This window comes from Lissotriton helveticus, chromosome 1_2 (genome assembly GCF_964261635.1).
Source record: "Lissotriton helveticus chromosome 1_2, aLisHel1.1, whole genome shotgun sequence".
In the NCBI taxonomy this organism is placed as follows: Eukaryota; Metazoa; Chordata; class Amphibia; order Caudata; family Salamandridae; genus Lissotriton; species Lissotriton helveticus.
Genome location: NC_136058.1, coordinates 248,296,348 through 248,310,253, shown reverse-complemented (window position 1 = coordinate 248,310,253; position 13,906 = coordinate 248,296,348). Strand labels below are relative to the sequence as shown.

The 13,906-nt window shown below is 40.9% G+C and overlaps 1 protein-coding gene across 1 annotated transcript in view; it reads right to left on the bottom strand.

Moving 5' to 3' along the window:
- LOC144800408 (vitamin D3 hydroxylase-associated protein-like) overlaps positions 1-13,906 on the bottom strand; it is a 387,916-nt gene that overhangs the window by 17,902 nt on the left and 356,108 nt on the right. Inside the window, exon 14 of the mRNA XM_078671679.1 lies at positions 2,240-2,348. Within this exon, the coding sequence (XP_078527805.1) occupies positions 2,240-2,348 (109 nt within the window). The remainder of the gene's footprint in view (positions 1-2,239; positions 2,349-13,906) is intronic.

Below are 13,906 nucleotides of genomic sequence, written 5' to 3'. Positions count from 1 at the left end.
TTCTGCTTCAAATGACCTGATAAGGGAAATAATATGACTTAAGGTCTGGAGGAGTTCTCTGAACGTCTGAGATACCACCAACCTCCTGGTGGCCCCTTTCTTGAGGTTTATGGCCTCAGGGTAGAGAACTCCATTCTCCCAATTGACTATGTGGAATCCACTGCCACTTCCCCATCTCTTGATTTGAGGCACGCACGCAACGTAGGGGTCATCCTCGACTCCACCCTCTCCATGACTATGCAGGTCAACGCCGTCTCTTCCTCCTGCTTTAACACCCTCCACATGTTTCACAGGATCTACAAGTGGATCCCAACCGAAACGAGAAGAACGGTCACCAAGGCCCTTGTCAGCAGCAGGTTGGACTACGGAAACGCCCTCTAAGCAGGAGCCTCAGCCAAACTCCTGAAACAGCTTCAACGCATCCAGAACACCTCAGCTCGCCTGGTCCTTGACATCCCTTGCCGCAGCCACATTACACCCCAACTGAGAGACCTACACTGGCTCCCCGTCAACTTCACCCATGCATACAAGGACTCCACAACACCGGACCAGCATACCTCAACAGCCGACTCAACTTCTACACCCCCACCCGCCAACTCCACTGCACCAACCTCGCCCTCGCCACAGTCCCCCGCATCCGAAGAGCAACCTCCGGTGGCAGATCATTCTCCCACCTCGTCGCCAAGACCTGGAACACCCTCCCCATCCACCTACGGCAGACCCAAGACCTGCTGACCTTCAGAAGACTCCTAAGGACCTGGCTTTTGAAGCAGTTGCATCATTCCCCACCCCCCAGCCCCTTGAGATCCTCACGGGTTAGTGGTGCGCTTCACAAATGCTATGATTGATTGATTGATTTAAAACTGAAAAACATAGTACCAAAAAATCCTTCTGTATTCACCCTGGGTCTAATATTATGAGTCAGTACCTGCAGAGAATAACAAAGGGATTTTTTTAAATGAGATAACCCCATGGGATGACTGGCAGTAAGTGGTGACTAAAAAACTAGCATACAGGTTAACTCTACATACCATATACCACTACAGGAACAACACGTTGTGCATCTGTAAGAGGAAAGAAACTTAATGTGGTGTTTGGGTGAAGGATGAAGAACTGTTTGAAGAAGATGAAAAGAAAACAAATCATAAACATGGCTAGTGTAAAGTTGTATTTTAAAGAAGTAGCAAAGGGAGGTGTGTCTGCGATGAATGGGTAAATATCAAAATGACAAACAGTATATGGAATGGTTGGACTATTTTTACAAAACCAGCGATTGGGAAAATTGAGAACTATTGTTACCATCAACAGATGTCTGAAATCATAAACCAGTTTTCATCTAGACTGGGTTGATTTTTAGGTAGGACTTTTCAGATGATCATAAAATATTGTGAGGAACAGTCAAGAAAGAGAATAAAAGCATCATAGGATAACTAGGACTAAGAAGTTACAGTTGAAGAAGATAAATCATAGAATTACAAATGCTTTATAAGTCATGTTTAGTTGTTTATTTATTTATTAGTGTATTTTCTAAAGCGCGCAGCTACCCCGACGGGGTGTCCCAGCGCTGATTGATCAGAACAGATGATCCCAGGCAGGCAGAGGGTTATAAGCAGAACAAGTGCGTTTTTAATGATCTACGAAATTCTAGTTCGGAATTGCTCATCCTAAGATGAAGCGGAAGTTTGTTCCAGCATTGGGTCGCGCGGACCTCAAAGGTGTTGCCACCCGATCGTGCTTTTTTAAATCTAGGAATCGTAAGTAACAATTTAGTGTTGGAGCGAAGAACTCTCGAGTTACTGTAAGGACGGAGTATAGATCTCAAATGGGCTGGACCTTTGCCTTTTGTAGTGCGATAAGTCAGAGTCATGGCCTTGAAGTCTATTGTTCTCAAATATTGTAAAAGAGCAGATATGTGACATAATATGTTTACATCTGTACAATTAAAAATGCATACTAAAGTATGTCGGAAATTTCCTGTGTAAAGTATACAATAACATCTATGGTATGGAAAGGAAGGAATGGCATTGAGAGAAATGCATTCTTGAATCTTAGTTGGACAGTTATGGATGCTAGAATGAAGCTGGGTATGAAAGGAGGAGAATGAGTGAATTGTTGCCATACATCGACGTTTTCTTGAAATATAGCTCTTTCTGACATTCTCTGGAATGGACCCCATTTTTCTTAATGAACCAAGAGCTAGTCACTAAATGCATAAGAAATTATATCTCTTGATAGCTACCAGTCATTTTTCCCAGCAAGCCAATGTTCAAGGCAGGGCCCAGGACAGGGCACAGTAGAACGTCCAGCTTTAAGGATTTCCATTCATCAGCAAACTCCTCACGGTACATCTAGGAGGGGTGAGTAACATAAATGAATTATTGCAAAATTAAACAGTATGTTTGAGATTTTCATGGTATACTTTTTTTTGTAGAAAAAGGTAATTTGAGCATTGTCCAATGGCCACTGAGTGACTTGTGGATGAAGAAAGAAAGAAAGAAAGAAAGAAAGAAAGAAAGAAAGAAAGAAAGAAAGAAAGAAAATAAGAAAGAATGGAAGAAAGAAAGGGAGGAAGAGCGAGAGTTGTTCACCATGTAATTCCCCCCAAAAATATAACAATGCAACAACTGTTATCTTTTTATCGATGGATTACCATGTTAAAGCGTTTTAAAGCTAAAGGCGGAAAAAATAGAACATCCTCTTCACTACTAACAGACATTATAATGGAATTATACTATTGGATTTTTAGCATGGCCATGACCACCGCCAAGATGGTCACCATCTAGTGAGGCTCTGGCGGTAGTGGGCTTCAAACTTGCAGAATTACACCATCATTGTCTCTTGCCCAGGGAAGTTGCCCTGCTGCTGTTCAGGAGGGCTGGAGCTGTCATGGAGCCAACCCTGAGCGCGATCTGTGCCTGTTAGCTGCCATTCCCGCTACTGGTGGCCAGCGTGGCCTTGCACTGCCTTTGAGGCCCTGCAGTGATGTTGTGAATGTATCTAGGACCCTATTTAAATATTCCCGATTCAGGCCCTTATATGGTTATAACAAAACATATCCTTATAAAGGCATAGGAATCATATCCATATTTAGTCATAGCCAATGCAGTCCAAATACGGCAAGGCTACTCCCATAGACTCCTAGAAAGTACAACGCGTTCTTTAAACAAACCAAGCCTCCAGCAGCCCGGGAAATCCCCCTGCTTTTGTTTTGATTTGAACAAGAACTCCTGGAGTCCAGAAAGAACTGTAAGTTCTTAGTGACGTCTTATGTCCAACCTTACGTCAAACTCGGCACCTTCCAGGTATAAATATACCAACGTTGCCTTAAGCAAACACACGGTGGTTTGGAGCAGAGCGGCTATCTACTTGCCCGGAGCCCAGCTGATGTGAGAGCCGAAGGAAGGCGACCCTCCCATTTGACGCACTGAGAGAGACGCTGTCTTTTCTCCTGCCAAGAAATCCAGGTCCAGTGTTTCCAGTCACCCTCGCGGGTTGCTGGGAAATCGAGTCCTGAGAAAGAGATACAAGACCTCCTTCATTCTATAACCAAGGTACGGAGCTGATTAAATCCTTAAGAGAATTCTTGATTCAGATTCTTGGCAAAACTAACTTAACTTAAAACTGCAGCTCACTTACTCCTTCCCACATACTAGGCTTAGGTTAGGTACACCGGGGTAGGCGTATCTTAGAAGCACCAGTTGAGTATGTTTAGTCAATGATTTTATGTATGTATATATTTTATCCGTTTTAAGTATCATATGGCTCAGAAACCATATAAATGCTTTTACAGTATTATTTCATAATATTCCTTTTACTGTACACACTTTACTTTATGACAAGTATTGCAATTATGGCAATTTACTTCTCTTGCACGAGAAAGAGGACTGCTCAATAAATAACAACTTTTATTGAAAACGCCTGTGTCTCTATTTCTCTGCACTCTGGTGAGACTAAGCATGCACGATTGACTGAGTGAAATAGCTGTCTATTGTTTTCACACGACTCTGGAGATATACTCCTTATTCTGGCGGGAGCAAAGTTGTCATGTTTATGTCAGAAACTAATCCCTTCTTGTCTAATCAGGAAATTTAACTCCTTCCTGTTCATTCGAGAAAGTTTCTAGTGACCTCTGGGCTAGCTGGCATTCATAATTAAGTCTAATATATTCAATAGAGACCTAGTGGACCTCAGTCCTACGTCTAAACTATCGTTTATGTTATTCCAATGCGCAGAGCCTATTGGGAATATAGGAACTACATTACATGGCGCCCAACGTTTGGTAAGGCGATAATTTAACGCTAGATACTAGAGTAACTCAGTCGTGCTTTTCACACAGACCCCTTTTTCCCGTAAAAACTCCAATAGACGTCTGGAGTGGGTGAAAGGATAATATCCGCCGGAACTTAGTAGGATGAGAATCCTATGTTTAGTCAACGTTGAAGGATACAGTGTTCCAAAATATTGTGCACCTAATCTTTGTTTCCTTGAAACTTGCTCTGCAAACAAAAACGTTCTGTCAGTAAAAATGGTGGAAAGTGACGATGAAAGAGAGAAAGCTAGAATAGCAGCTCAACATTTAGCGGATGACACAAGTCTTCAAAATGATGACCCGAATGTTATAATTGTTCCGGTAAACGTAAGAAGAACTATAACTCTTAAACTTATAGAAAATGGACTATCACCAAGAGGTGGTACAGTCATATTTGTGGTAGAGGCCCATGAATGTCGGCAGACAGAGGTATTCTATTCATGGATACATTTTCCAGCAGCACACGCTGTGACACAAGATTTCCACTATTACAAAATAGAGGAATCTTCGGATGAATACGCTCCTTTCGAGGACGTTGAAATCCCACTAACATACCAAGAGCACCTGCTCTGGTTTAATGGCGCCCTAAAACATCAAAATCACATCACCAGGCTCGGTCCACTAGGTAGACCAGGAGCAACATGGCCGGTTCTAGCCAGCTACACACCACACCCTGACATTGAAAAAATGTCAATCCGAGAACTCAGCTAAAACAACTCATTAAAATACATAGACAATTGGTCCACTATGTCATGCAGACTTCAACAGTCCAACCAGCAATAAAAATTGCACAACACATCCCTCAACAGGGTAACACAAATATAATCACACCACAGAATATACAATCAGCCATTGGCAAAATACCCGCAAAACGGGAACAAATTCCATTCTGGTTAGCTCAAAAAATAACTCAAATAGAGGCAGTATTTCCTGATACTACACCTCATGACAAACACAGAATTCTGTCTATCTGTCTTCCAATGGGGATCGCACCACATGCGGAGGACTGTGACACTTGTGGCACAGTCTTTGTTTCCATATACACAAAAACACATGGTGTTCCGTCTATTACGGTTATACCAGACGTACTAAGACAGATTCAAAATTAATACGGTCCAGAACCTGCTTTAACTCTAGTTATGAAATTACTGAAAGACTTTAAGCAGGTCTCAGCTATATTACTAGCTAACATAAAAGGAGAACCTGCATCTGTGGCGATCCGCCAAAAATTGAAAGAACCAGATATAGCAGAACAACCTTTTGAACTTGCCAGGATCATAGAAAAATCCTATGAAGAATTAGGTAGAGATAGTTTGGGTGGGAAACCAATAAAACCCCAACTAATTGAAAATCCTGAAAAAACCTTTATTAAAAATAATCTCAATACTTCAAAAAAGAAGTGGGAGGGTAATAAGCAAACTACTCCCAGAGAAAAACAATTTTAGTCCAGAGGAAGGTCTCCTCAACGGAGAGATAGATCTCCAGAACGAGGAGGCAAGTCTTCCCACAGGGAGCCCTCTGAGAAAAGATACAGCCTTAGAGATAGGGATAAATTAAGAAAACCTGACAGATATCAAGATAATGATACACGTTCCTCTCGATCTTTTCAGACTTCCTCACAGAAATCGGAAAGAAGAGGACAGTCAGAACACAAGGCAGAGCATGTCAAGTCCAAAGACAAGGAACCTGCTCATCAAAGTAAAAAATTAAAATTTCCAAAAAAGAAGGTAGCTAGTATTAAAATAAAACATGCCGAGGATTTTGAGGACACAACTGAAAAACGGAGAGTGGGCCCAGACAATGCTAGACAGCGCAGCAGAAGTAACCATAGCTCGCAAGATCCTGATGAATCTTCTGGAGACAGTGGACACGAATGAATACATTCAAGTGGAAACTGCAGACACCAGAGTTAGCAAACCCCATAAATTATATGAAATAACATTACGTATAGAGGGGGACAAAACTAGGAAAATAAAGGGTCTCTTTTGGGATAACCTTTGGAAAGGCTATGATATCCTTCTAGCAGAGAAAGACTGGCCACCAGAGTTTGTCAGGGAGTGCCCACATGGCGAAGAAATGATTATGCCTGCCTTCTAAAATCAAATTCCAATTCATATAAAATACACATTTGCAAGAAAATGTGCAGTGGCCCAAGCCCCTGCATTATATAAAAATCATGTAGGATGGGATGAGGATTCTCCTCACCATAAAATACAGTTAAAAGATCAACCAACTGCACAGAGACAGTATCCTGTTAAGCAAGAAGCTAAAAAACAAGTCAGAGAGATCCTAGATCAACTTGAATATCAGGGGGTGATTGAAACATGCACCTCACAAATGAACAATCCTTTCTTTCCTGTCTCCAAGCCAGACGATACATATCGTCTAGTTTTGGACTACAGACACTTAAACTCCTGCTGCAAAACATTTGCAGTACAAAACTCACACAGTGCAGCACTAATGAATAACATTGTGCGCAAAAAATATAAAACGACATTAGATATCTCAAATGGTTTCTTTTGTCAAAACATTGCACCAGAAAGTAGGTATTTGACCGCTTTCTCCTGTATGAGGGGGCAAAAACAATTTTGCCGACTCCCACAGGGATTCAAGAATAGCCGAGCATTATTCTCAGCAAGGGTAACAGAGTTACTACAAATGTATGATGATGAGGCATTATCCTATGTCGATGACATCTATCTTACAGACGATGACCTGGAGACACACTTGAAAAGAGTGAACACCATCATACTTGGGTTCGCATCTATGGGGTATAAATTCAACTTTAAAAAGTCACGAATTGCCCATCCAACTGTCCTGTTTCTAGGATATGAATTATCAAGTGAAGGCAAAAGCCTAGCAGACAACTTCTTAGAGAAGTGTGCAGTACTCAAAGCTCCAAAAACGCTGAAAAACTTACAATCAATTCTAGGTTTCCTGAATTTCAGAAGAACATACATTCTAAATTATGCAGAGAGGGTTAAACCTCTCTATGAATTAATAAAACCTGATTTCAAACCAATTAATTGGACTCAGATACAGAAATTTTAAGATCATTACAAACAGACATGTTAACTAAAACAAAACTGCAAACACGCGCAAATGAACGCAACCTTGTAATCCGAGTCATCCCAGGAAGATGCGGATTCACATACCTGACCTCTAATGAGGGAGAAACTGTACCAATAGCTTATAAGTCACACTTGTATACACAAGCTGAAATGAAATTCAGTTCTACTGAAAAAAGTCTGACTGCGGTTCAAACTGCTGGAGCAAAAGAAAGAGCCCAAGCCCAAGGCAAAAGCATATCTGTTTTAACAGCAGTATCAGTCCTTGAGGCAGTAACGAGACCACGCATTCCAAATGCAGTGGCATTAGATCCAGAATGGATACAATGGGAAAGTTCTCTTGCTGCAGAAGACGTGAAACACGCTTTTGATCCAAAAATGAAAAGACTAGAAGATCTAGAATTTGAAAGTGAATGTCCTCTGTCAATCGAAATTCTGCCTATCGAACAATACACCTGTGTAATCTACATGGACAGATTTGCACAACACTACGTTGTGAAAAAACACGTTTACAATGCAGCATGCGCGATCGTTAAAGGTCGCTGGCGCTTAGGTAAATTTAGACCAATGGTCACCAAAACTGAATCAATCAGAAACTGTACAGCTCAGCGAGCTGAAATAAGATCTTTAAAGATGGCGCTCGAAAATGCCGATCGCGAATTCCCCACACTAATAGTGTGCGATTCGCATTACTGCGTCCAGTCTTACAATAATGACATGCAGACATGGATCAAAAATGGTTACAAAGATAAGACGGGTGCCACAATAAAGCATAAACAACTTTAGGAACAAGTAGTTCTTTTGCAAAAAGAACTACAAAAGACTCACGTGATACATACACTGAGTCATCAACGTGATGGCGTTCACGTTGCGGGAAATTTATTGGCTCACAGAGCCACAGTGGCAGCTGTCAAACCGGCTTCCGTAGCTACAAAAAAGCGTACTAAAAAACATATAGACGGTGAAACGCTACTAGCAGTAAAAGCCTCAATGGAAGGCAACTATGCGGCGTTACCTCTAAATTATCCACTCAGAAATAAATACATAATTGATGCAAACTCCGTTCCTTTTGCTCAAATCCCTGGAGTGGGGGATAGAGTAATTCCAAACACGAACTGGAGACCTTACTTGATTCAAGAAGCACACATGGTCTGAGGCACCAAGAGATCTTGAAATCTCTAATAGAATTATAATCACAATACTGGTGGCCGGGGATGAACGTGCAAATTTACAACTTTGCAACGAATTGTCAGAACTGCAATAGAGATTGCAGTGGTGAACCAGATGAGACACCAGCCCAGATACCTTTATTAGAAAGCATTAAGCTATCTATACGCAAAAATCCAGATGGAAAAAGGCGATCCCATAATTATTAAGACGAGATTCATTTCGATGAGACCCCAGCGCTTGGCTGACGCCAGAACTGTTATAAAAGATTTGCGAGTCTTTATCGGCACACACGCAATTGGCATGCTACATTCTGACCAGGGTCCTGCGTTTAGCTCTAGGGCTTATAAGGAGGAGGCCATGGCCAGCATGGGCATTGCATTGCGGTACTCTAGTCCATTCCATCTCGAGGGAAATGCGGTAGTAGAGAAAAAAAAACGGGACATAAAGCAATCTATAATGGCGAGGGTATTAGGTTCGGGTGATGGGTGGGTCAAACATCTAACAAGTATCCAACGTAGTCTTAATAATCTGCCAAGAAATTCTCTAAAAGGTATCACTCCATACGAACTTTTGTTCGATACTAGAATGATAATCCAGGACTTAGATTGTCAGACTTCAGTGGTGAAAGAAAAATCCTTTGACCTCAACGATCGTTTGGCTGTTTTACAGGACTTAAATGAAACAAGAAGAAGTTTAAGTAACATAAAGCTAAAGCCAACGGCCACTGAAGAAAAACCACCTGTCCCAGCAAGACCTGTCTGGATTCCAAAGATTGGGGATCTGGTCAGAGAAAAGATCGCGGTGAAGAAGGAATTTGGGCCTTCTTACAGAAAAGCAGTACCTGTCTTAGATGTCAGCGGAACAAGATCAGTAGTACTACCGCCCCTTGCGGGTAAAAAGGATAACAGAGTTGTATCAATCGACCTGGTAAAACCACAATCATGTGGCCGATAATAAGTGGTAGGCCCAGTGGACTCCCAAGAAATAGCAGAAGACCAAATCTTGCTACAATCCACTAGGTTCAAAATGAGAGACTAATCACTTTTGATAAACCTACAGTGAACAAAAAAGGACTATGCAACAAAGCCATGGAACTTGTGCCTCTTGAAACCCAAATTGCAACAGTTCGTCAAGAAACACCAGTCTACAGTGATGTAGCCTCTGAACATACATATCCAAAGACAAATGAAAATTCAGAAGCAATTCCAACAATTGACAGAACTGCATCTGGCTACTTCACCAATTTTGATGACTTTTCCGATGATCCAAGTGAACATGAAGAAACGCCAGCAACCAAAACTTTCAAAGAAAAAATGACTGAACTCTTTCATCAACTCGAAGAAACATATCTGATTTCACCATGGATTGAATTATGGATTGTGTTAGGTGTACTTTTCCTCCTACTGTGGCTCATCATGATTTTATGTTTGGGTAGATTTATTGATGGAAAATATAGTACAATGGACACAGCAAGTCAGAACATCAACTTGGCCCTAAAGCCTCAAAGATCTTCTCACATTGAAAAAAGAGAACTGTCATCAGTAAACATCACAGCCAATCCTATACCTGAGGGTATAGCGTGGGACAAAAAGGATTACGAAATCTATGGCCCGGTTGAGCTCTTGAAATATCCACACCAGTTCAAGGTTTCATTAAGTGACTTTGTGACACCAAGTACTTTCTCTGATGATTGGGACTTTGAAAATATTATTAATATGATGTCAGATTTAGAAATGTCAGCAAAATTCACAGAACATGACTATTTGCAGGTTTCATCGAACTATGAAGAAATGTATTGTTATAATCATTATGATCATCACTATTTGCATAAATCTGCTAATCCTAGAAATGTTTTTACTTATAATCAATGGGAACATTGTCCAACACCGCCAAAAGGCAGTTCGAAAACATTCTATGAGAAATTTCCATACTTCTCAGGGTTTAACAACACAGATCCAGAAACATTTTATTATAAAATGTTAAATAAGACAGGATTGAAAAACATGTTGACAAATACTAAATTGATTTATTCTGAAAAATTTAAATATAATAATGAAACAAAAAACCATCTGGGGTACAAAAGATTGGCAGGCACAAGGTCTAGAAGCATTATTTAGAGCCTGCATGATCCCAGAACAGATAATATTCCTGAATGACACCATTCAACAAACAACCTGTCTTGGCTCAGCCAAGATAAAAGACTTAAACAAACCGTCTATTCCAAAACCCATACCTGATAGTAATAGCACTACAGATGTGGATATAGACGTATCCCACATTTTACACCAAAACAGAACAAATCCTGATTGGAGAAAATGGTTGATCTGGCCCAAAGACACTAATAACTGTCAAGATAGATTCCTGAACAAAACACAGGCGTTCAAACAGACCAGGCCAGACCCAAGATATTCCCAGAGACAACATCCAGGGAGAATTACAACATACAGTGTAGGGAAACTATGCCTCGAATGGCTACAGAGATCCACACTGCAGGAAATTAAGCAACACTTTACTTAAAGAAGGTGCTGACTTGCAAGATTTCATATTGGGACCTCGCAAACAGCGTCAAAAACGTTTCATATACGCCGGTATATACGCAGCTTACAACGAGGCTTGGAAAGTAATGCAAATTGAAACTGCTGAAAAAATACGAGAAATTGATTGTATAAATTTGGAAAAATCACTGTCTGTAGTGGACAATGGGTTAACGACTTTGCACTCCAGAATTTAATCACTGGACAGCATTGTATCATCTGCTATTGATATAATAGAGCAGGACTTGCTAATGTTACAACATGGCCAGTCCCAATTAGGTTCTATTGTACAGCATAGCTGGACGTTACAAAATCTGCGTTCAGGTCACGTGCCGTGGCGTCTAATCAACATACGTCATTATTTTCTATCTTTAACCTTACTGATAAACAAATCAGTTTGGCAGAAAAAGGAGCAGATCATACGATTCTGAGCATTGAAAAACTTGAGAGATTACCATTGGCAATGTCAGAGAGACCTGTCATTGAATGGATAATACATGGTACAATTACAATTCCGATAACAACTTTTCAGTTTCAATATTGCCAAAAGTATATAGCAGCAGGCCTGTATGAAAGGTTGGGTAAAGGATACATCAAATCAACCTGGAAATTACCTTATACACATAAATGTTATATTGAAGGGAAAAAAGAGGTATTTCTTAGTGGTAATAACTGTAAAAATGCACTAAGCGGTACACTTTTGTGTCAAGGTATTAACCTGTATGGAGCCTGCGAAGGTTCATCAAATAACCTTTCATGTCACCTGCATGGCACTCCTGCAACACAGATAGAGCCTTTTTTCAGACAGCTTTCCAACGGCAGCTAAGTTGTAATAAATGACCGCAGCTGTTGTGGCATGGTGCCAGCAAAAGCCTATCTCGTAACCGTTACTTTCAGGGTCATTTGCTGTATGCAAGTATTGTATCCAAACAGCAATCCAGACAAGGAGGCAACATTATGGCCTTCTGTGAATATCTCTTCTATTCGAATTGATACTTTAAGCAGAATGAAAGTCTATTCTTTTACAAAAAACTGTGCCTTTAACCTTGTCCAAAGAGACGTATGGTCCGCAAGTTGCAAGGACAGCGGCAGAGATACATTCCCTGTTATCGACAAATTGCCCCATGCATTTCGTAGAAATGTTAAGCCAAATTTTAAACATGTCTGATACCAGTGGCATCGCACATGTATTTAAGACCATTTTTTCGGGACTGTTAGCACCCTTTGAAACAGTTCTGGGCATCTTCTTGTATTTTGTGCATTCGGTCTTCGGCGGGCTGCCTCTTCTTTTGGGACTCGTATCAGGAATTCTATTTTTGTTCCTTCTGCTCGGATATGGCAAGTCAAGCCCCAGACAAAACTCAGGCTACAATGGAGGAGACAATTGTGGCTATACAATCCCGAGAACGGATCACTAAAGTCCTCGGCTTTGCCCGGCTAAGAGATGTGAGTACTACCTGGTTTCTTTCATTCAGACCAATCTGGAAAGATTGCATCTTACCTGTGCTTTGATGTCTGCTATGTGGAGAAGAATGCGTGTTGGACATCTGTCTTACACTACCATCAGCAGTACCTATGGATATCGATACTTTGCTTGGTTCGGTAACGGGTCATGCAACGTGTTGTCCCCAGCGGCTACCTATTCTGATGACGGCATTCGTTGAGACTTCACCATTACGATTAGGTGGCGGTGAAGTACAAGATGAAAGCAGCACCACACAGGTACAACCTTCGGTGGGCATTTCTGATCCAGACATTGATGATGGCAATGATTCTCACATATGCACTATTGCAGCTTTTTCTAACTTGGTCAAACTTTCACCGACTGTTGTAGACCAATTTTTCTCAAGCCTGTCTGATATGATGTTCTCTCCTAACAACGAGCACATAGCGTTCCCTGAACTCTGAATTCGGCCTTCAGTTTTTATAAACACCACTACTGAAAACAATTGGAACTATTTTTTTCCCCTGAAAGCGAAATTATTTTTCCATTTCCAAAATATTTACCTTTTTTCTGGCACATTGTACTCTGCTTAAAGTAGAACTATTCTTAGAGAACAGAACTTCTATTTTGAAACTCTAGAGACAATATTTTGATTCAGCCTCTAGCACATGTACAGTCTTGTATAAATATATGATGAAATGGTCTCGACCTTCTCTTCTGTATTAAGAGCCATTTCATAAATGTAATTTTCGCAATTCATTCAGCCAATATTTATGTATGCATTATCTGAATGATACCACTGCTTGAAAACCGTACGGTACAAATACTCATTTTCGTGTATATTTTTTGTATTTTTGGGTGGGTTGGAAAACACATGCATCGTTATATGTTTAGTATTGCTTAGTATTGAGTAATGATGGACATTATACGTGGAGTGGGTGTTGTGAATGTATCTCGGATCCTATTTAAATATTCCCAATTCAGGCCCTTATATGGTTATAACAAAACATATCCTTATAAAGGCATAGGAATCATATCCATATTTAGTCATAGCCAATGCAGTCCAAATACGGCAAGGCTACTCCCATAGACTTCTAGAAAGTACAATGTGTTCTTTAAACAAACCAAGCCTTCAGCAGCCCGGGAAATCCCCCTGCTTTTGTTTTGATTTGAAGAAGAACTCCTGGTGTCCAGAAAAAACTGTAAGTTCTTAGAGACGTCTTATGTCCAACCTTACTTCAAACCCGGCACCTTCCAGGTATAAATATACCAACGTTGCCTTAAGCAAACACACGGTTGTTTGGAGCAGAGCGGCTATCTACTTGCCCGAAGCCCAGCTGATGCGAGAGCCGAAGGAAGCCGACCCTCCCATTTGACGCAC